The sequence below is a fragment of the Schistocerca cancellata genome, chromosome 8 (assembly GCF_023864275.1).
Source record: "Schistocerca cancellata isolate TAMUIC-IGC-003103 chromosome 8, iqSchCanc2.1, whole genome shotgun sequence".
In the NCBI taxonomy this organism is placed as follows: Eukaryota; Metazoa; Arthropoda; class Insecta; order Orthoptera; family Acrididae; genus Schistocerca; species Schistocerca cancellata.
In genome coordinates this window covers 82,996,359-83,018,752 of record NC_064633.1, presented here as the reverse complement: position 1 = coordinate 83,018,752, position 22,394 = coordinate 82,996,359, and the positions used below count along the sequence as shown (strand labels likewise).

Sequence of the window (22,394 nt, the reverse complement as noted above, 5' to 3'; positions counted from 1 at the left end):
CAGAATCCTAATCATAACCGGTAATCGTTGTCCTTCAATTGTTGCACCATTTGTAGTTTGTATGGATGAAATTTTAAATCAAGATGAAGAATTCTGTGAACACACTCCTGGGACATTCCAACCACTGCTGCTTACTTACTAATTGAACGCCGTGGGCTCCGAAAGACAGACTCGCGTACAACGTCAGTGTTGGCTGGAGAACACACACTTTTTGGTCGTCCTGTTGGTTTCTTCTTGAGGGCAAATCCAGTCTCTTCAAAGTTATTAATTCAACATTTTATCACGTGTTTCGACGGAACGGCATCATGACGGCCTAAATTATAAAACCTTTGAAACTCCCTCTACGCCACAGCCAAACTATCATTGTTTTTATAAAACATTTTTACGGCTAACGCACGCTGTTGTCCGTTCCACTGATCCATGATTACTGAAATGGCGGACTGTTTACTCGCTAACTGTCACGAACCCGCAGTGCTGCCACCTGCCCATGGCTGTCACTACTCATTTCAAACATTCCCGTTATCCTGTGTCACGCTGTATTTCCGCTTTTATTTATTTATTTATTTTTTTTTTTCGACGGGATGATTTTTCTAACGCTCTCTGAAGTTTTGGTACATGTACCTACTACTCCTAAAGAATGTTGGTCTGTGTGGATCAAGTGTTTTAATATGAATACACTGATAAGCTACAACATTAACATCACTGCCCACATTGACGTTGGATGCCGCCTGGTGGCGTTGCGGGCACGTGACACAGTAACAAAAATATGTAAGCGGAGCAGACACGGACGGGGGATCATCCTAGGGAAGAACTGGGCTGCAGATGGGGAAATCCATGGACATTAACGACTGTGACAAAGGGCTGATTTTTATATTATTATGCAGAGCCTGTGAACGAGTATCTCGAGAACGGCGCAGGTGGTCGAATGTTCACGTGCTACTGTCGTGAGCATCTACGGAAAGACGTAGCACAGTGAAACTGCCTCTAGGTGCTAAATGGTTGGACGTTTACGACTCTTTAGAAAACTTGGAGTTCGGAGGCTTGACTGCTCGGTAAAGTAGGACAGAGCACAATGCCGGTGCACTCACAAATGTTTCGGAGCACACCGTTCATCGTACATTGTTCAACATGGAGATCCGCAGCAGACCACTCTTACCTGTTCACATGTTGACTCAACGACATCGTTAGTTACAATTGCAGTGGGCACGGTACCGTCAGAATTCGACCGCCGGTCAGTAGAAACGTGCCGGCTCGTCGGGTGAATCGCATTTTTGCTACACTAGGTCGATGGTCGTCTTCACAAACGCCGTCTTCGACGTGAATGCCAGCTCGAAACGTGCAACGCGCCACGGACGCAGGATCGTGGTACCAGTTAGAGATGGGCAAAACTGTTCTTTTCAGAGATTGGATCAGAACTGTTCACTCCCAGAAATGAATTAGCTCTTTTTCATGACTCACCACTCATTTACAATAGAAAATAAATGGAAGGCACATTGCCCTTTAAACTTGGTTTATTCCAGTACTATACCTGTATTTTGATCTTATTTGATCCTATTTTGAAGTAACACAGATAATGAGTAAGAATTTTGTATTGTTTATTGAAATTTCCACGATATGACGAAGTTTTTGATTATTGATTTATTTTGCACTATCGTGGTTTTTTGGGTGATTGGAAAATGTTGTAACTTGAGATTTACATTAACAATATATTTGGCTATAATGTATTAAAATTTCATTAACCTCATACAAATACATCGCAAGCCATATATTTTTAAAGTGAACGTTTCCTTCTGAAGACGCCTAAAATCGCAAAATCCGTACCAGAATAAGAAAAAAAAAATATAAATTTGACAGTAAAACGAAAGTTCTGCATATAGCCTTATGCAGAATAAAACAAGGAAAATATTGGTGTATCACATTTTGCGATACGTTTATCGGTTCGCTCGTAATTAAAGCGTAAATTCGAGTGTCCATAATAAAAATCCTATAGTAAGAGGAGTCATCAGGAACCTAATCTAATCAGTTTAAACAAATAAAAATTAAATAAAAACAATTGATGTATACATAACATAATAATGTAATATACATAGCGGTATTACTACGAAGAACAATATCCAGTAGGGACGAACTCCGATGCAGAGGCGCTGAGTCAAGCAGGTCGAGCCGCGAGCTGTATTACTGCGTGAGCTGAGACCGCAGAGACCAGAGTGACACCTGAGTCACTTTGCTCAACGCTCTGGCTAGAGTCGAGACAGTGGGGTGAGCGTTGAGCGGGCGAGTTCCGAGGGTGGGGGAAGCGGTGAACTCACCCGCTCAGAGACAAATCGTCCGTTCCCTTGCGAGAAGGTTGTTGCAAGTAGTTCCTATGTTATCTGCTAGGTGGCTCTCTGTCCTGTTGCTCGCATCAACTGCCCAGAGGGCAGGACGTGCGACTGAAACGATCGCCGACAGAGTGCGATGCGAAGTTAAGCTGCGCCAGACGGCAGAGGAAGCACAGGGACGGCATGGCATATGTGAAACACAAATTCCAATGAGGCACTCACTGCACGATGCAGGCAGCCGAGGCAGAAGCAGGGCAGAGGCCGGCGCTGGCTGTGTTGTGTGGCGTGCACTGTGCTCTGACCAGCAGAGGTGCCGCTGATATGCTCCGTCTCTCTCTCTCTCTCTCTCTCTCTCTCTCTCTCTCTCTCTCTGCTGTGGGAAACGTTTGGAGCTACCGTTCTTTTTTTCTGAATCACTGATTGTTCACTCCTTTGAAAGTTCAACTCTATGAATTAGTTCAAGAGCGGATCCCCCATCTCTAGTACCAGTATTATGCTATGCGAGACGTCGTCCTGTGCTTGCGTGGGATCTGGGGCAGTAATCGAAGACACACTGACAGCTGCCAAGTACCTTCATCCCTTCATGGATTATGTCTTCCCTGACGGAGCCAGAACCGTGCTACAGTGGTCTGTGCAGCATTGTAGTGGAATCACGTTCATGTCTCGGCGCGAACCCATCTGGGTGGCTATAGGGCGCCATCAAAGCGTACACAAGTCAGCGGCTCGTTATTCACACAAGTTGCATGACCTGTGCGTGGACACCTAATGCCACATACCTCCAGAAACCTACCAACAAATTGTCTTATCCCTGATACGCAGGGTCAGTAATGTATTTTGTTCCAGTGATGGACAAACAAGCTATTAAGCAGATGGTCATAATATTTTGGTTCATCAGTGTATAACTTAACACCATTGTCGGGCCAAGTTTTACAAGTTTTCGAGCTGTACAGGTCTGAAGCACGTCCTCGCCATGACATCTGCAACCACCTCTGTTGTCTTTTTTTACTGGTAAGGCCAAGCGAATTTTGAATATGAATCAACAAGCGTCAAAACATATTTTAAATCGCTGTTCTCCCTTGAATATTTCCTTAGATCTAAAAGGTATGTGTGAAACGTTTGCAAGCATGTTTGTGAAGCTGTCCAACAACAGTCTGCATTACTGTTTGATTGTATGAGGCTATCAGATTTCATTCCTACGAGCAAAATTTACAGCTACAGTCACTACTGTGTGAAGTTGTAAGCATTCTACAAGGTCGTTGTGTGGAATGCTTTGAATCAACTTGTCACCCTTAATATATGACGTCTGAGACGACTGGGAGCTGTTTTGAATGCCAACGGGTTTCCTACAGCGTATTTGGCATGGTTACGTGCCGTGTTTTTGGCGTCTTCAAATTTTTTTCCATCCCTGTAACGGGCCTCACCGTCATAACCGTGCACGGTTACAGCAGTGCCACAATGGGGCGTCTGGACTCCATTGCCGCTACTGAAGAAATGCATTAAACCGCTGCAGCAGGCTCTCACTCTATTGTATGAATAACGCACTCATGTAGTGATGTATGTTGCACAGGCAAGATTATTACTACGAGTTTTATTGTAAATAGTAGGTGAATTATTTAAAGAATGGAAAGGGAATCCATAGGCGCAGTGCCTGTAACAGAAATTGCAGTGTGATAATTGATCTGAAAATTAATGTTCAGTGCCACTTTCATTTAATGTGAAGAATGATTACGAGGACTACACGTTATTCCTTGCAACGTACTGAAACTCTGAAGATTGTAAACCTTAGGTTCGGTCTGAGGCTTTCCCGCTCTTTGAAGCAGTGTAAGCGACGACCTGAGACAGACCTGACGACAGAGTACAGTGCTTGGGTGGAAACAAGTGCCTCGGAGCGCACCGCTAAGCGCACCATGTCGAATATGGGTCTCCGGAGCGAATAATCCCCATGTGCCCCATGTTGACCCAAACACGTCGCCAGTTACGAGTTCAGTGACCATGGATTTGACCTTGGATCAACCGAACAAGTCGGCTGGTCGGATGAGTCACGTTTCTTGCTACACCAGGCCGATTCTCTCGCCCAGATGCGCCGTCACGTAGGCGAGAGGCTGCTCGCAACTCGCACTGCGCTACAGTTGCAGACCTGTGGGAACAGTACTACACTGCGGGGAATGTTCACGTGGGCTTCCTTGGGACCTGTGGCAGTAACCGAAGGCACCACGACAGTGTTTGACAACGCGGACATTACCACGGACCACTTTCGTCCCTTCATGCTTGATATTTTCCGCGATGCCGATGGCATCTTCCAGCACGATAACTGTATATTGTACTACAGTTGTTTGAGGAGCATAATAGTGAACTTACGTTGATGTCCGGGCAGCAAAACTCACTAGTCTGAACCCGATGGCTCATATGTGGGATGCCATCGGGTACCAGATCCCACCCACAAACCAGCGGGACGTGACCTTTGGGTAGACATCTGGCGTCACATACCTTTGGAAACGCACCACGACTGTTTTCCAAAGGCGGACCAACTTGTTACGAAGTCATGAACCAGGGTGTCACAATGTGCTGGCTCATCAGTTCATCATAAAACGTTATTCAAGAAGTGCCACTTTGAAACGTTTATAATTCAAGAATTGAAAACGAATGCCCCAATAGTCTTACTGAATATATTCATTAGGAAAGTATCGCGTTATTGTATCAGAAAAAAGGAAAAATTAAGTCGTCAGTGTTTTTTACTTTACAGTTTCATCGTTCAATTTCTTCTCGGTGTCAGGACCAGAAACTATGGCATCGAGTGTCAGTTCCCTCTAAATAAACACAGCTTCAAAATCCCTGCACAGTCGATCCGTATTTCACACACACGATTCTGCAAGTAATCTGCTTTATAAGAAGCAAAAATTTAGTCAAAATATCGCTAAAGAAAGCTGCCGACAAATGTTGAGTACATCTCATCATGTGAATGAGTGAAGCGGGAAACCTTAGCAAGAAATTCGGGACGAGTAGGTGAAAAAAATGCTAAAATACTTGTTATTGTCACAAAGTAATTCTGTGACAGAGAAAGCAGTCTAGGGAAAAACGTACAAGAGAAACATAGGTAAAGATAAAAGAAACGATTGCCGTAGAATGAAAAGAAATGGTGAACGGTATCAGAGTTTTAGATGGAGAAACTGGTTTTTAAAATACAAAAAGAGAGGATGATGAAAAACACAAAATCGCTTGATTTAATTCAAATGCCTGGGCTAGCAGGACAGAGTGGATTAGGTTGTGGAAAGGGGCCAAAATAAGTTGCTGTCAGTTGCTCTCAACATACAAACTTTATTTATCAACACACAATATTACAACAAGCATGCAAAACACTCAAAACTTCAGTCGGCCTCCTTTGATTAACTTCAGATCGGCTGTAGGCCATACTCAAAATCCAAGACACAAGGCTTCAGCAAGAAATTGAAATACAAGGTTCTTCTGGACGTTTCACCCAAAAATATTTTCTACATCATCTAAAGAGGCTGAAGGCCTTAGGAATTTAATCTTAATGGAACTTGGCTGGAGGCCTCATATTAAGCAATAAGAAGAGTTTCAGTCAAAAGCCTTATCTTGAAACATTTCATGCAAAATTCGGCTCAAGGCCCCATACAAAAAAGCATAACAATCTTATGTCTTAAGAGCAAGGCAAGAACATAATTTAAGAGATATTGATACTCGGCTGAAGGCCGCACATCACCAAGTATTTTAACGGCTTAAGCCCTAGAAAGAAGAGTCTCAGTTTTACAAGGCAGAAGACCGTACCTTTATATGAAATGTTTTAAGATACGGCCTTCTGCCTGAAGGCATCTGTAAAGAATAACAATCTCATGGCTTAAGGGCAAGAAAAGAACATTAATTTAAGAGATACTGATAGTCAGCTGAAGGCCACACATCAACCAAATAACTAAAATCCAGACAAGGAATTACTTCGTAACACACAAGGAACGGCGTTCAGAAGTTTCCAAGGGTCGGCCTGGTACTGTAACACTAACGCCCGTGTAGGAGAGACAGGCAGCCTGTCCAACGACTTCTTAATCTGCAGGCAACCCAACCGACAGACAGCCGACCGACCAATCAACAAAATCAGTTCCGCTCCACGCAACCAGCGAAACGACGACAAGATTTCAATACAACGACACACAGAATATTGGCGCACACAACGACCAACAACACCTCAGCTGCGCTGGACAACAAAAAAAAGACGAGGAAAATACACCGCCGAAAATTACGTCAACGACCAAGGTAGGTAACCGGAACGTCAACGGCCAGAAGGCAGAAGATGCCGCTGGTCAACTTGAATGACAGGAAGACGGCTGGAATCTTAGCCGACTTGGATACACACACGTTGTTGCTCGCGGGAGTGTCCCAAAACCGACAACCATGATCAAACGGATAAATGTAAACAGTTGATACTCGATAGTAGGTTAAGTGAGGACTCAACTTTCATGACCAAGTTCGGCGGGCGACGAACTCCGTAGCACTCGCAAGCAGCACCTCACACTCCAAACGCACGCGCACACCGCCAGCGGCCCCGGCACAGTACGCTCGACGGAGACTTCCTCGCTGCTCCACGCCAACCGACCGACAGGTCACACACCTCCCAGCAGGAAACTATATCCGCCACACCACAGATAGTACAGCAGTACTAGCATCGATAGACGCTGCTACTGCCACTCGTGGAGAGGACAGCAACATTAGCGCGATAACCACAGGCGAAATAAAACCACAGGACTGCAACCGAGGTTTAACACGAGACAAGCATTCCATTGGAACTACTGACGGCCTTGGGAGAGCCAGTCCTGACAAAACTCTACCATCTGGTGAGCAAGATGTATGAAACAGGCGAAATACCCTCAGACTTCAAGAAGAATATAATAATTCCAATCCCAAAGAAAGCAGCTGTTGACAGATGTGAAAATTACCGAACAATCAGTTTAATAAGTCACAGCTGCAAAATACTAACACGAATTCTTTACAGACGAATGGAAAAACTAGTAGAAGCCGACCTCGGGGAAGATCAGTTTGGATTCCGCAGAAATACTGGAACACGTGAGGCAATACTGACCTTACGATTTATCTTAGAAGAAAGATTAAGGAAAGGCAAACCTACATTTCTAGCATTTGTAGACTTAGAGAAAGCTTTTGAATATGTTGACTGGAATACACTCTTTCAAATTCTAAAGGTGGCAGGGGTAAAATACAGGGAGCGAAAGGCTATTTACAATTTGTACAGAAACCAGATGGCAGTTATAAGAGTCGAGGGACATGAAAGGGAAGCAGTGGTTGGGAAGGGAGTAAGACGGTTGTAGCCTCTCGCCGATGTTATTCAATCTGTATATCGAGCAAGCAGTAAAGGAAACAAAAGAAAAATTCGGAGTAGGTATTAAAATCCATGGAGAAGAAATAAAAACCTTGAGGTTTGCCGATGACATTGTAATTCTGTCAGAGACAGCAAAGGACCTGGAAGTGCAGTTGAACGGAATGGACAGTGTCTTGAAAGGAGGATATAAGATGATCAACAAAAGCAAAACGAGGATAATGGAATGTAGTCGAATTAAGTCGGGTGATGCTGAGGGAATTAGATTAGGAAATGAGACACTTAAAGTAGTAAAGGAGTTTTGCTATTTGGGGAGCAAAATAACTGATGATGGTCGAAGTAGAGAGGATATAAAATGTAGACTGGCAATGGCAAGGAAAGCGTTTCTGAAGAAGAGAAATTTGTTAACATCGAGTATAGATTTAAGTGTCAGGAAGTCATTTCTGAAAGTATTTGTATGGAGTGTAGCCATGTATGGAAGTGAAACATGGACGGTAAATAGTTTGGACAAGAAGAGAATAGAAGCTTTCGAAATGTGGTGCTACAGAAGAATGCTGAAGATTAGATGGGTAGATCACATAACTAATGAGGAAGTATTGAATAGGATTGGGGAGAAGAGAAGTTTGTGGCACAACTTGACCAGAAGAAGGGATCGGTTAGTAGGACATGTTCTGAGGCATCAAGGGATCACCAATTTAGTATTGGAGGGCAGCGTGGAGGGTAAAAATCGTAGGGGGAGACCAAGAGATGAATATACTAAGCAGATTCAGAAGGATGTAGGTTGCAGTAAGTACTAGGAGATGAAGAAGCTTGCACAGGATAGAGTAGCGTGGAGAGCTGCATCAGACCAGTCTCAGGAGTGAAGACCACAACAACAACAACAAGCATGACTGGAGCCAGCCACGGCTTTCGAACTTTCCGTTATAAATATGAATCAGGATTTGTAGATTATGGTAGCAGACGCATAATTTTGCACAACCACTGTCTACTTAACTACTCAGTGCAGCTCAAAGTGTAAACAATGAAACATAAAATCAATAACATCATGGGAGTCTGTCAGGACTGGCAAATCTCTCCTAATTGGTGTTGCCACTATTACGAACAATGTACAGCGTGACAATTATTGAACTACATGAAAAAAACGTAAGGTAGTTTCAAACTGTGGCGTGCATACACTTTAATCACGTGTAAACGTAACTGCATTTATCGGATTTCAGTTAAGACTTGTGCGATATGCCCGCCATCACTGCAGATGATGTGGCGCAGACGAATAATGAAATTGTGCATGACCCGCTGAAGTGTCAGAACATCGATGCTGTCGATGGCCTCCTAAATGGTTGTTTTCATCCCACCAATCGTTTTTGGGTTATTGGTGTAGACCGTGACTTTAATGTAGCCCCACAAGAAGGAGTCGCACGTGTTCAGATCCCGGAAATATGGCGATCAATCGAGGCCCATGCCAGTGGCCGGTGGGTACCCCAGAGCCAGAATTCGATGGGGTCGATCACTGTCTTGCATGAACCACATCTCGGCAAAATCAGGGTCACTTTGGATAATGGGGATAAAATCATTTTCCAAAACCTTCATGTACCGTTCGGTAGTCACCGTGCCATCAAGGAATATCGCACCGATTATTCCGCGACTGGACGTTACACACCACACAGTCACCCACTGAAGGTGAAGAGACTTCCGATCGCGAAATGTAGATTCCCAGTCCCCCAAATTGCGCCAATTTTGCCTATTGACGGAGCCATCCAAGTGAAAGGGGGCATCGTCGCTAAATCAAACCCCGCGGCCTAACCATTCAGAAGTTATGACGATTTTATTTCATATAGATCAATAATTGTTACCCTGTATGTGTTTCAGTTGGAGAATTTATAATATGTAATCATCCTTCTTTTAGATCCATGAAACGGTCACATTCAATTCCAAGTCCTAGAATAGTACGTCTTACGGGAATGCATTAAAAACGAAAATGAAAGACAAAAATCAAAGCGATGGATCTGTAACACTGATAACCTTAATAGTAATAGCATCTCAGTAGACCTGTCATCAAAATATCAAGCGGCCACCAAACAGATGCGTTCACCATGATCGAACGATGATTCCGTAATAACCGAACTTCATACGATTGCAGACAGTGACCTCCAAAGCCATATAAAAAAGGAAGATTGGAAAGATATTTCTAATATAGACAAATCAAATAACAGGAAATTTTCGCGTTTGATTTTTTCAGCATTCAACGGATCCGGCAAACACGTCGCGAAAGGGTTTTTCATTTCTTATTTTTTTCGTATAAAGTGTCCCGAACGTTACCTATGTCAATGACGTCCGGTATTTCACACATATACCTTTAATTGCCCATCGTCCAATATCATATTCATCTTCGTCACCGATCAGCGGTGCCCATCTTGTGGATCATTTTCAAGAAAAATTCGACGACGTTTCAGTTCAGTCTCCTATTACGTATCTGTTTACCTTGTAAACGTTAACTAGATATGAAGAAAATTTACGTTGGTCTTAAATTGCCAAAGCGGTGAATTTTATGACCATCCGCTGTCTCAGTTTTTCTATATGAACGACACGAACAGAACTCTGCTTTAAAAAGTACAACGAACTAATTACTTCGATGATAACCTTCACGTACAGACGCGCAACATGTACAAAGTTTCATTTTTAACAAGACCATTTTTATATCAAACGGAGAACATCTCAGGTGATCAGATTGTGGAGCCCGTTGCAAATAGCGATAATTGGGCCATAGGCGTGCTCAAGACACGGCTAGAGGGGGCTCTTATACCCCCTGTCCCTCCGCCGGAATATGAAGCAGAGATTATATTCAAATAGTATGTGAATTACCATCAATTTTCTGGGATATAATAAGTTATTCGTGTGACTTATAAAATGTTGCTCTTATGGCATGACATGTCTGTAAATTAAACTGCTCTTTAATATCAAAAGAGAAAATTTTAGAGCTTTGTTCCCCCTCGAAAAACTTTCTGCGGACGCCCATGAACATACATTTACTTCATGGTTCAAATGGCTCTGAGCACTATGGGACTTAACGTCTGAGGTCATCAGTCCCCTAGAACTTAGAACTGCTTAAAGCTAACTAACCTAAGGACATCACACACACACACACACACACACACACACACACACACACACACACACACCCATGCCCGAGGCAGGATTCGAACCTGCGAGCGTAGCGGTCGCGCGGCTCCAGCCTGTAGCCCCTAGAACTGCTCGGACACTCCGGCCGGCTTACTTCATGTTTTAGTAATTTTAATGATAGGTAGTAAAAAGGGAATCCGTCAACATCGACCTTTTTATAGGAAACATCAAGACATTTTTCTCGAAAGCCATGCAAAATTCAAAGAATGACTATGCAATAAGATAAAAAAGTCTGTATTCTCGTACTTTCCATAACAGTGTAATGCCTTAAACCTATTGCAACAGTCCTGACAGATCTTAGGTGCTAATACATGAATATACTCATACATGAAGACCTCTAGTGGAGCCGGCCGCGGTGGTCTCGCGGTTCTAGGCGCTCAGTCCGGAACCGCGCGACTGCTGCGGTCGCAGGTTCGAATCCTGCCTCGGGCATGGATGTGTGTGATGTCCTTAGGTTAGTTAGGTTTAAGTAGTTCTAAGTTCTAGGGGACTGATGACCACAGATGTTAAGTCCCATAGTGCTCAGAGCCATTTGAACCATTTGAACCTCTAGTGGGTTGCACAGGTGGAGGTACAGAATTTGAACTGGAGCCCCTTCCACCACAACCCCTACATACTGAGGGTGTAAAAGTTTCCAAAAGGGGAAAAGTGAGATAACGGCACAATTTTACAGATAATTTATGGACTGTACATGAGTTCTCATCTAATGGTAATTTGTGTTAGACTACACACACATCAAAAAAAGTTTTGCATCACCTTGGTCCCGAGAGTTCCGGAACCTGTACAGAAAATTGGAATAGAGATCAACATAAACATAATTTCCGCCCTTTTTATTGCCCATGAAAACCACACATTGCACGTTCTACCACCATACAGCGAGACCTTCAGAGGTGGTGGTCCAGATTGTTGTACACAATGGTACCTCTAATATCCAGTAGCATACTATCCACAAGTTCATCAAGGCACTGTTGGTCCAGAGTGATCCATTCCTCAACGGCGATTCAATGTAGATCCCTCAGAGTGGTTGGCAGGTCACGTCGTCCATAAACAGTCCTTTTCAATCAATCCCAGGCATGTTCGATAGGGTTCATGTCTGGAGAACATGCTGGCCACTCTAGTCGAGCAATGTCGTTATCCTGAAAGACGTCATTCACAAGATGTGCACGATGGGGACGCGACTTGTCGTCCATGAAGACGAAAGCCTCGCCAATATGCTGCCGATATGGTTGCACTTTCGGTCGGAGGATGGCATTCACGTATCGTACAGCAATTACGGTGCCTTCCATGACCACCAGCAGCGTACGTCGGTCCCACATAATGCCACCCCAAAACAGCAGGAACCTCCACCTTGTTGCGCTCGCTGGACAGTGTATCTAAAGCGTTCAGCCTGGCCGGGTTGCCTCCAAACACGTCTCCGACGATTGTCTGGTTGAAGGCGTATGCGACACTCAACGGTGAAGAGAACGTGATGCCAATCCTGAGCGGTCCATTCGGAATGTTGTTGGGCCCATCTGTACCGCGCTGCATTGTTGCAAAGATGGACCTCGCCATGGACCTTGGGAGTGAAGTTGCGCATCATGCAGCCTATTGCACACAGTTCTAGTCGTAACAGGACGTCCTGTGGCTGCACGAAAAGCGTTATTCAACATGGTGGCGTTGCTGTCAGGGTCCCTCCCAGCCATAATCCGTAGGTAGCGGTCATCCATTGCAGTAGTAGCCCTTGGGCGACCTGAGAAAGGCGAGTCATCGATGGTTCCTGTCTCCTTGTATCTCCATCATGTCCAAACACCATCGTAACGGTTCACTCCGAGACGCCTGGACACTTCCCTTGTTAAGAGCCCTTCCTGGCACAAGTAAAGATGCGAACGCGATCGAACCGCGGTATTGACCGTCTAGACATGGTTGAACTACAGACAACACGAGCTGTATACCCTTTCCTGGTGAAATGACTGGAACTGATCGGCTGTCGGACCCTCTCCGTCTAATAGGCGCTGCTCATGCATGGTTGTTTACATCTTTGGGATGGTTTAGTGACATCTCTGAACAGTCAAAGGGACTGTATCTGTGATACAATATCCATAGTCAACGTCTATATTCAGGAGTTCTGGGAACTGGGGTGATGCAAAACTTTTTTTGATGTGTGTACGTCCCTCATGCGAATGCCATTTTAAGATGGCTACTGTGGCGATACGAGCGCTGTTTGGCTGTTACTGTATAGAATCCGGACGCCGAACCCGGGCAACTAGCCATAACACGCAAAACCACGGTTAAAATATTTTGCCATTATTTAAATCGCGTTATTTGACCTACTATTTTGATAGCGGGGTAGTTTTCAGGGTGCCGAAACACCTCAGGAGCAGGAGTTTCATGGTCTTGTGAGCAGTAGGTTGAGAGTTATTAGCGGTTATTCGAAATTTTAATTGAAACTGAGATCGGCTCCGTATTAAAACTGCGAACACGTAATTTGGTGTGAGGATTTATGTGGGCATTACTCTTTTGGGGCCAGGGCCATTTTGAAGTCGGATTTGTAGTTTTTGAGTTATTTGTGTATCATGTAATTTTAGATTAACGAGTATCAATTTTTCCAAATTATTAATGGGACTGTGTATGGCAGGCCAGATGAGGAACCTGTGCCAAAGTTGAGGTCTTCGAGACCGACAGCGTATAGCAGTAAATGTTCATAGAATATTTGGTCGCTTCAGAATGCGAATGCTGTCAAATGTCCGAAGTGCGGTTGTGCTGCCACGCAGTTTTTGTAGCACGGAATGGCGTGTGTACAGAAATGTTCAGAGTGCCGCACTTGAACATGTTAAGTGAAAGCTATTAAAATTTCCGACTCGATGTAACCATTAGAAATCAGACTGGCACACCTGTGAAAATTTCAGTTCGTCGGCATAGTTCGCTCCCGCAGAAATGTTCTGAAGTGGCTACTCAATGCAATTCTTCTGAAACCCTGTGCAAATTTTTAAAGTGCTTTTGCAAGTAACTGCCTGGCCGAAAACATTGGAAGTCAGTTTCGGAGATCAGGGAATCGAACAAAGTACACTCGGCGTAACTTCACTGCTGATTAGCTCCCGTGCTCCAGTTCCCACTCTTTACATATACATAACGAGCGGACCACGTACGAAACGTTTGTTGAGACTTCGTAGCTTTTGTGTCCTGCTCACGCATAATATAGGGTGACAGTACAGTTCATAAGTCACTGCTGTAGCGTTTGTATGGCGGCTCACCTTCTATTCCGCCACTAGCGCGGCACTTTTATTCTCTTCGTGTGTGGTTCAAATGGCCCTGAGCACTATGGGACTTAACTTCTGAGGTAATCAGTCCCCTAGAACTTAGAACTGCTTAAACCTAACTAACCTAAGGACATCACACATCCATGCCCGAGAAAGGATTCGAGCCTGCGACCGTATCGCTCGCGCGGTTCCAGACTGTAGCGCCAAGAACCGCTCGGCCACCCTGGTCGGCCTCTTCGTGTAGATGCCTCTCTTGATTTGGTGTCGTCCTAGTCGGCGTACTACTGGCTGACGTCGTCTCACAGCCCCCTCTGCTCTTCCGGTTTTGATCGTCGTCGTTACTGTTCCAGTAACGATCTAGCGTTCACCTCATGAGAATTCAGTTGCTTCGCGCTACCAAACTGTCGCATCAACCAAGGCCCTGAATTTTTTCGTAAAAGAAAATCACTTGCTGTCTTCTCCGTTCGAAGCATATCTTTCAGTACATAAAACTGTGCCCGTAGCAATTTCTCTGGCAAAAATTTTGATTTACAACTTACACAAGATCGTTCAAAGCCTGCCTATATGTATCTGAAGGTATCTGAATCAGTTCACACCTGGCACAAATTTCTCATTTTAACAGTCTTACAAAATCCCATTAAATATTTTGACTCAAAATTGATACTAGATCATCTCCAATGATATGATCAAATACTGGAACAAATACGAATAACTCAAAATCTAAAATTTCGATTGCAAAAGGTACTGACTCTCAAGTCAGTCCAAAAGGCGTCAAGTGTGGGTCAATAAAAATAGTGAAAAATTAACATTATGAGATAAACGTCTCAGGTGTTCAACATTTTGTGCCTTCCCTCCTCGTTCTCTACTCGTTCAACTCGCACGTCACATTCGCACTTTCTTTGGTCTTGGTAAACCATCGGATATCCACTATGCACTTTGTCGTTTTGTGGTAGTTTCGGACTGATACCACCAAGTGCCTTCAGCAGTGATGACTTTTCGCAGAAAAGAAGTGACCACGTTTTTCATTTCAGTCAAGTCGTGGCAGGCGTGGACGTGTCGTCGTCTTTGTTCGAGAGTTAAGACATCTTTCATCTAAATGATATCAGTCTGTGTAACAGCCGTATAGTCTAGTAGTCTCATCTGCCTAATACTGACTACTATTGCCTTTTTCCTGGGATTCCTTTATACATGAATAAATAATGACCAGCTGTCTTTTCAATAAAGCGAGTAACTAATTTTGCTTGTTGCTAATCAGCAGCTCTGCGTCATGCTCTCTGTATTTTTATAGTCCATGGCTGGCTTTCAAGTTACAATGCAATTAGTTACTCTGAAGTCAGATCCTGTAACAACTGACCATGAACCACCAGTAACTACCAGATCACCTGAAAGAGATGTTCCGATGATGTAATTAAATCAGGAATAGGTTATGAGAAAATTCGTTTCATGTCGGATATCGAACAGAAAATAATAGCAGAGGGTAAATCCCTCTGATCGGTTAGCGCACCAGATTGCTGCAGCACTGGTTATATAGCCTCTGGCGTATGAAATTACCGTAACTTATTTCAAGATGTACACTCATGTTCAGAAAAAACAGAATAGAGGTAGGACGTTCATAATACATAGGACATGTACATTAGTATGTCCTGCAGAAATGATTATTATTTCAGTCATCTCCGTTCAGCATGTCTCCAATTCTCTCGTGGGCAAAAGCTCCCCGTGGCCACCGATAAATGTTCCATGCATGATGGAATCGACGTGTATAAGGCGCAAATGGCTTCCATAGTGCATTCACCTGGTTCCAAAGTTCATATGTGCTGGCTGGCATTGGGTCACAGTGCTGCAACTGTCATTTCACCATATACCACACATTTTCGATCGGCGACAAGTCTTGTGATCCGGCGGTTCGGGTCAAACACTGACATCCTGTGACACCAAGAAGGCAGCAACGTGTGGTTGTGCGTTGTCTTGCTGGAAAACGACGTCTGGAGTGTTGTGCAGAAAGGGCAGCAGTGTGTCATGCACGTAGGTCACACTGGTCGCATGGCCACGGACACGCATCAACTGTGATTTGTGCTTATACCCAATAGCACCCCACACCACAAGTCCTTGAGTTGGCGCTGCATCTCTTTTGCGAATGCAGTCACTGTGATGCCACTCTCCCTGTCTGCGGTAAACCAAAATGCGGGCGTCATTTTCAAACAAACAGAAGCTGGATTCGTCCGAAAACCCTATCTGATTCCATACCTGTCCCATTCCGGTCTAGCATGTTTCTGCACATTCGTCAAAGGTAGGTGGAGAAATGTGCGACGCGCATGTAACCCATGCCGTAATAAACGGCGACGGACTGTCACCCTTGATAGTGTACGAAGTGTTACACATTAGGATGAGATTGGGGGGAGGGCACTGCTGAAATGTACGTCCCACGCTAGGAGCAGTTTGCTGGATTGATGCATCACATTCTCTCACGTCAATAATGCGTCCTCCTTCAAACTCACTGTACGGTTCGCGCATACGTATATCAGGCATCCTGCACGTCTGCTCAAGTCAGACTGACCCTTTACCTTCGGTTTATAGCGACAGCGAGAGCCGCAGGCACATTTTATCGATAGGTGGTGTAGCGCCGCAGTATCGATGTTCATCTTTAACCTACGGCCCGATATGGTTCAAATGCTAATCATTTCTGCAGAACATATTAATTTACATGTACTGTGAATATGAATGTCCTATCTCTAGTTGTTAAGCGTGTTACGTTTTTTCTGAACATTACTATAGAATCTACATGTGCGAGACGGACTTTGCACATACTTTTCTCTTCTTCAGAACATTCTTAAGAACCTTTTGAAATTTTGATTTACAGATGTTGCGTTCGTTGCTACATTGCAATTTGTAACACAACAACGTTGCCACACTTCAGCCGCAAGTCCACTACTTCACACAGCCTGCTCACAACTGACGGGTCGAATACACGTGTGTTGTTTACTGTCGTCAGTTAAACCTGCCACTGTACTCACTGCGCTGATGGCACTTACATGCCAGTATTGAAATCAGTCTCGGAACTTTTTGGACGGGCGGTGTAAGTCAGCATACAAAAGGACACGAGCTCCACGCCCAGCGCTTGAAGTCCGAAGGAATGTCGACCGGCTGCCGTGTCATCCCCTGCCATTCGGCGTCATGAGGATGCGGCACTGCTCAAGAGACCGTGAAACTCCAGCTCCTGTGTCACATAGGTATATTGAATACTGCTCCGCAATTTATATGAGTGCTCGTCATAGAACGTTAACATCCATGACCGGAAAATACACTACTGGCCATTAAAATTGCTACACCACGAAGACGACGATCTACAGACGCGGAATTTAACCGACAGGAAGAAGATGCTGTGATATGCAAATAATTAGCTTTTCAGAGCATTCACACAAGGTTGGCGCCGGTGGCAACACCTACAACGTGCTGAAATGAGGAAAGTTTCCAACAAATTTCTCATACACAAACAGCAGTTGACCGGCGTTGCCTAGTGAAACGTTGTTGTGATGCCTCGTGTAAGGAGGAGAAATGCTTACTATCACGTTTCCGACTTTTATAAAGGTCGGATTGTAGCTTATCGTGATTGCGGTTTATCCTATCGCGACATTGCTGCTCGAGTTGGTCGAGATCCAATGACTGTTAGTAGAATATGGAATCGTTGGGTTCAGGAGGGTAATATGGAACGCCGTCCTGGATCCCAACGGCCTCGTATCACTGGCAGTCGAGATGACAGACATCTTATCCACATGACTGTAACGGATCGTGCACCCACGTCTCGATTCCTGAGTCAACAGATGGGGACGTTTGCAAGACAACAACCATCTGGACGAACAGTTCGACGACGTTTGCAGCAGCAGAACTATCAGCTCGGAGACCATGGCTGCGGTTACCCTTGACACTGCATCACAGACAGGAGCGCCTGCGATGGTGTACTCAACGACGAACATGGGTGTACGAATGGCAAAACGTCAGTTTTTCGGATGAATCCAGGTTCTGTTTACATCATAATGGTCGCATCAGTGTTTGGCGACATCGCGGCGAACGCACATTGAAAGCGTGTATTCGTCATCGCCATACTGGCGTATCACCCGGCGTGATGGTATGGGGTGCCATTGGTTACACGTCTCGGTCACATCTTGTTCGCATTTCAGCAGGATAATGCACGAACGCATGTTGCAGGTCCTGTACGGGCCTTTCTGGATACAGAAAATGTTCGACTGCTGCCCTGGCCAGCACATTCTCCAGATCTCTCACCAATTGAAAACGTCTGGTCAATGGTGGCCGAGCAACTGGCTCGTCACAATACGCCAGTCACTACTCTTGATGAACTGTGGTATCGTATTGAAGCTGCACGGGCAGCTGTACCTGTACACGCCATCCAAGCTCTGTTTGACTCAATGCCCAATGCCGTTATTACGGCCAGAGGTGGTTGTTCTGGGTACTGATTTCTCAAGATGTATGCACCCAAATTGTGTGAAAATGTAATCACATATAAGTTCTAGTATAATATATTTGTCCAATGAATACCAGTTTATCATCTGCATTTCTTCTTGGTGTAGCAATTTTAATGGCTAGTAGCGTATGTTATCAACAGAGACAGTAACAATCTGTGCCCCTCAGAACCGACCGTTACTTCCTCACCTGCATGTGAAGAACGTTCTGCAAGTATACGCCGTCAATACTGATAACAACCACTTGTGTGTTGCGGGAGTCTTTAGGTAATTATACGTAATCGCGTTTTTAATGTGTGCACACTTAAGAATATTCGACACAAACAGATAACGTTACGTGAAATGTTGTTTCTGTAACGTGTTTATCGAAACAAATCACAGGTCAGGTATATAAACTTGTTCATAAGTCTCACACAGTCAGAAACGAGAAGCAATGTGGACACTGGTGATCGTCCTGCCGGCAGTGCTGGCCACTGGTTGGGCACAGTCCGCCACTTACAGATTCCCGGACGGTTTCTTCCTGGGTGCCTCCACGTCTGCCTATCAGGTAGAAGGCGCCTGGAATGAGGACGGTGAGTCGGCAACGCGTAACACAAGCTATGTTTATTCCAGACCTGTAGCATACTAGAGGCATAATGCGAGGGACATTCTAAAAGTAAGATATTTTCATTTGTCCATACATTTTTGTTCAGGATTGAAACTTGCCACTCCTTTCAAAACTATACCTGGATGTTCACACAAGATTATGAACACGGTTTATCCCCTGAAATATACCCCTAGACACTTTTCTTTCTTTCTTTTTTTTTTTCATCGTCAGTCTTCTAGCTTGATGCGGCCCGTCGCGAATTCCTCTCCTGTGCCAAACTCTTCATTTCAGAGTAGCACTTGCAACTACGTCCTCAATTATTTGCTGGATGTATTCGAATCTCCGTTTTCCTCTACAGTCATTTCCTTTACAGCTCCCTCTAGTATCATGGAAGTTAACCCCTGATGTCTTAACAGATGTTCTACCATCTGTCCGTGCTTCTTGCCATTGTTTTCCGTATATTCCTTTCCTCGCCGATTCTGCGGAGAACTTCCTCATTCGTTATCCTATCAGTCCACCTAATTTTCTACATCCTTATGTAGTACTACATCTCAGATGCTTCGATTCTCTTCTTTTCCGATTTTCCCACAGTACTCGTGTTTGATACTAGTAGACAACTTTTGGCCAGGAATGCCCGTTTTGCTTGAGCTAGTCTGCTTTTGATGTCCTCCTTGCTCCGTTCGTCACTGGTTATCTTGCTGCCTAGGAAGCACTATACCTTAACTTCGTCTACTTCGTGATCACCAACCCTGATGTTAAATTTCTCATTACTCACTTTACCGTCAGTCCATGTTCTGTACTCATTAGACTGTTCATTCCATTCAGCAGATCCTCTAATTCTTCTTTACTTTCATTCAGGATAGCAATGTCATTAGCGATTCTCGTCATTCATCACCTTCCCCCTTGACTTTTAATTCCAGTATTGAATCTTCTTTTTTTATTTCTGTCATACGTTCTTTGATGTGTAGATTGAACACTAGGAGCGAAAGACTACATCTCTGCCTTACACCGATTTTAATGCGAGCACTTCGTATATTACTCGTCTTTTCCTACAGCTTAACCCTATTTCTTCAGATTTTCAAACATCATGCACCATTTGACATTGTCGAACGCTTTTTCCAGGTCGAAAAATCCTATGAACGTGTCTCTATTTTTCCTTAGTCTTGCTTCCATTATCAACCGCAATGTGAAAACTGCCTCACCGGTGCCTTTACCCTTCCTAAAGCGAACTGATCGTCACTTAAGAGATCCTCAATTTTCTTTCCCATTCTTCTATATACACTCCTGGAAATTGAAATAAGAACACCGTGAATTCATTGTTCCAGGAAGGGGAAACTTTATTGACACATTCCTGGGGTCAGATACATCACATGATCACACTGACAGAACCACAGGCACATAGACACAGGCAACAGAGCATGCACAATGTCGGCACTAGTACAGTGTATATCCACCTTTCGCAGCAATGCAGGCTGCTATTCTCCCATGGAGACGATCGTAAAGATGCTGGATGTAGTCCTGTGGAACGGCTTGCCATGCCATTTCCACCTGGCGCCTCAGTTGCACCAGCGTTCGGGCTGGACGTGCAGACCGCGTGAGACGACGCTTCATCCAGTCCCAAACATGCTCAATGGGGGACAGATCCGGAGATCTTGCTGGCCAGGGTAGTTGACTTACACCTTCTAGAGCACGTTGGGTGGCACGGGATACATGCGGACGTGCATTGTCCTGTTGGAACAGCAAGTTCCCTTGCCGGTCTAGGAATGGTAGAACGATGGGTTCGATGACGGTTTGGATGTACAGTGCACTATTCAGTGTCCCCTCGACGATCACCAGTGGTGTACAGTCAGTGTAGGACATCGCTCCCCACACCATGATGCCGGGTGTTGGCCCTGTGTGCCTCGGTCGTATGCAGTCCTGATTGTGGCGCTCACCTGGACGGCGCCAAACACGCATACGACCATCATTGGCATCAAGGCAGAAGCGACTCTCATCGCTGAAGACGACACGTCTCCATTCGTCCCTCCATTCACGCCTGCCGCGACACCACTGGAGGCGGGCTGCACGATGTTGGGGCGTGAGCGGAAGACGGCCTAACGGTGTGCGGGACCGTAGCCCAGCTTCATGGAGACGGTTGCGAATGGTCCTCGCCGATACCCCAGGAGCAACAGTGTCCCTCCCGCATGCCCACTGTACGCCCTCGCTCAAAGTCCGTCAACTGCACATACGGTTCACGTCCACGCTGTCGCGGCATGCTACCAGTGTTAAAGACTGCGATGGAGCTCCGTATGCCACGGCAAACTGGCTGACACTGACGGCGGCGGTGCACAAATGCTGCGCAGCTAGCGCCATTCGACGGCCAACACCGCGGTTCCTGGTGTGTACGCTGTGCCGTGCGTGTGATCATTGCTTGTACAGCCCTCTCGCAGTGTCCGGAGCAAGTATAGTGGGTCTGACACACCGGTGTCAATGTGTTCTTTTTTCCATTTCCAGGAGTGTATAAACAAATACGTAATCAGTGCCGTTTGTTGCATTGTAAAATGTTAATTACATCTTCGTTCTGTGGGGTACGTTAAAGGAGAATGTGTACCGTGATGTGCCTACAACCCCAGAGGATATGAAACAACGTATTGTGGCAGCCTGCGGCGACACTACACCAGGTGTACTGCGGCGTGTACGACATTCATTAAGCCAGAGATTACAATTGTGTGCAGGAAATGATGGCCACCACATTAAACATCTATTGGCCTGACATGTTGGGACACACTCTATTTCACTCCGTAATTGAAAACGGAAACAACGTGTGTACGTGTACCTCACCCCTCATGGTAATGTACATGTGCGTCAGTGAAAAAGACCAATAAAAAGGTGTTAGCATGTGGACGTAATGTGCTGTTCCAGTCTCTTCTGCACCTAAGGTCCATCACCGTTCCCTTTGGATCCCTACGTAATTCGATGCTCTCCGACACACATGATCGAACAGCGGAGGAGGGGTACTCAAGCGTAAACTTTAGGTTACAATATCTCCGGATGTAATTAAATTTTTACAATGCAACAAACGGCACTGATTACATATTTGTTTATATGTTCAGATGTGCAAACAAAACTAACGGGGTTCCATTAAAAAAGACGTAGGTTTGTGTTAAAAAACATACTTCCGTGCATTTATTTATGGTTTGTATTAACCAGTTACACTAGCCCCTCTCCTCACGTTCGGTCTGTGGAATCGATTCGTCAGTATATGATGTGGTTTATGGG

General features: G+C 44.9%; 1 protein-coding gene across 1 annotated transcript in view; it reads left to right on the top strand.

Annotated features, from left to right (window-relative positions):
- The first annotated feature begins 18,983 nt into the window (after positions 1-18,983).
- LOC126095010 (myrosinase 1-like) overlaps positions 18,984-22,394 on the top strand; it is a 128,756-nt gene continuing 125,345 nt past the window's right edge. The window contains exon 1 of the mRNA XM_049909668.1: positions 18,984-19,122. Within this exon, the coding sequence (XP_049765625.1) occupies positions 18,984-19,122 (139 nt within the window). The remainder of the gene's footprint in view (positions 19,123-22,394) is intronic.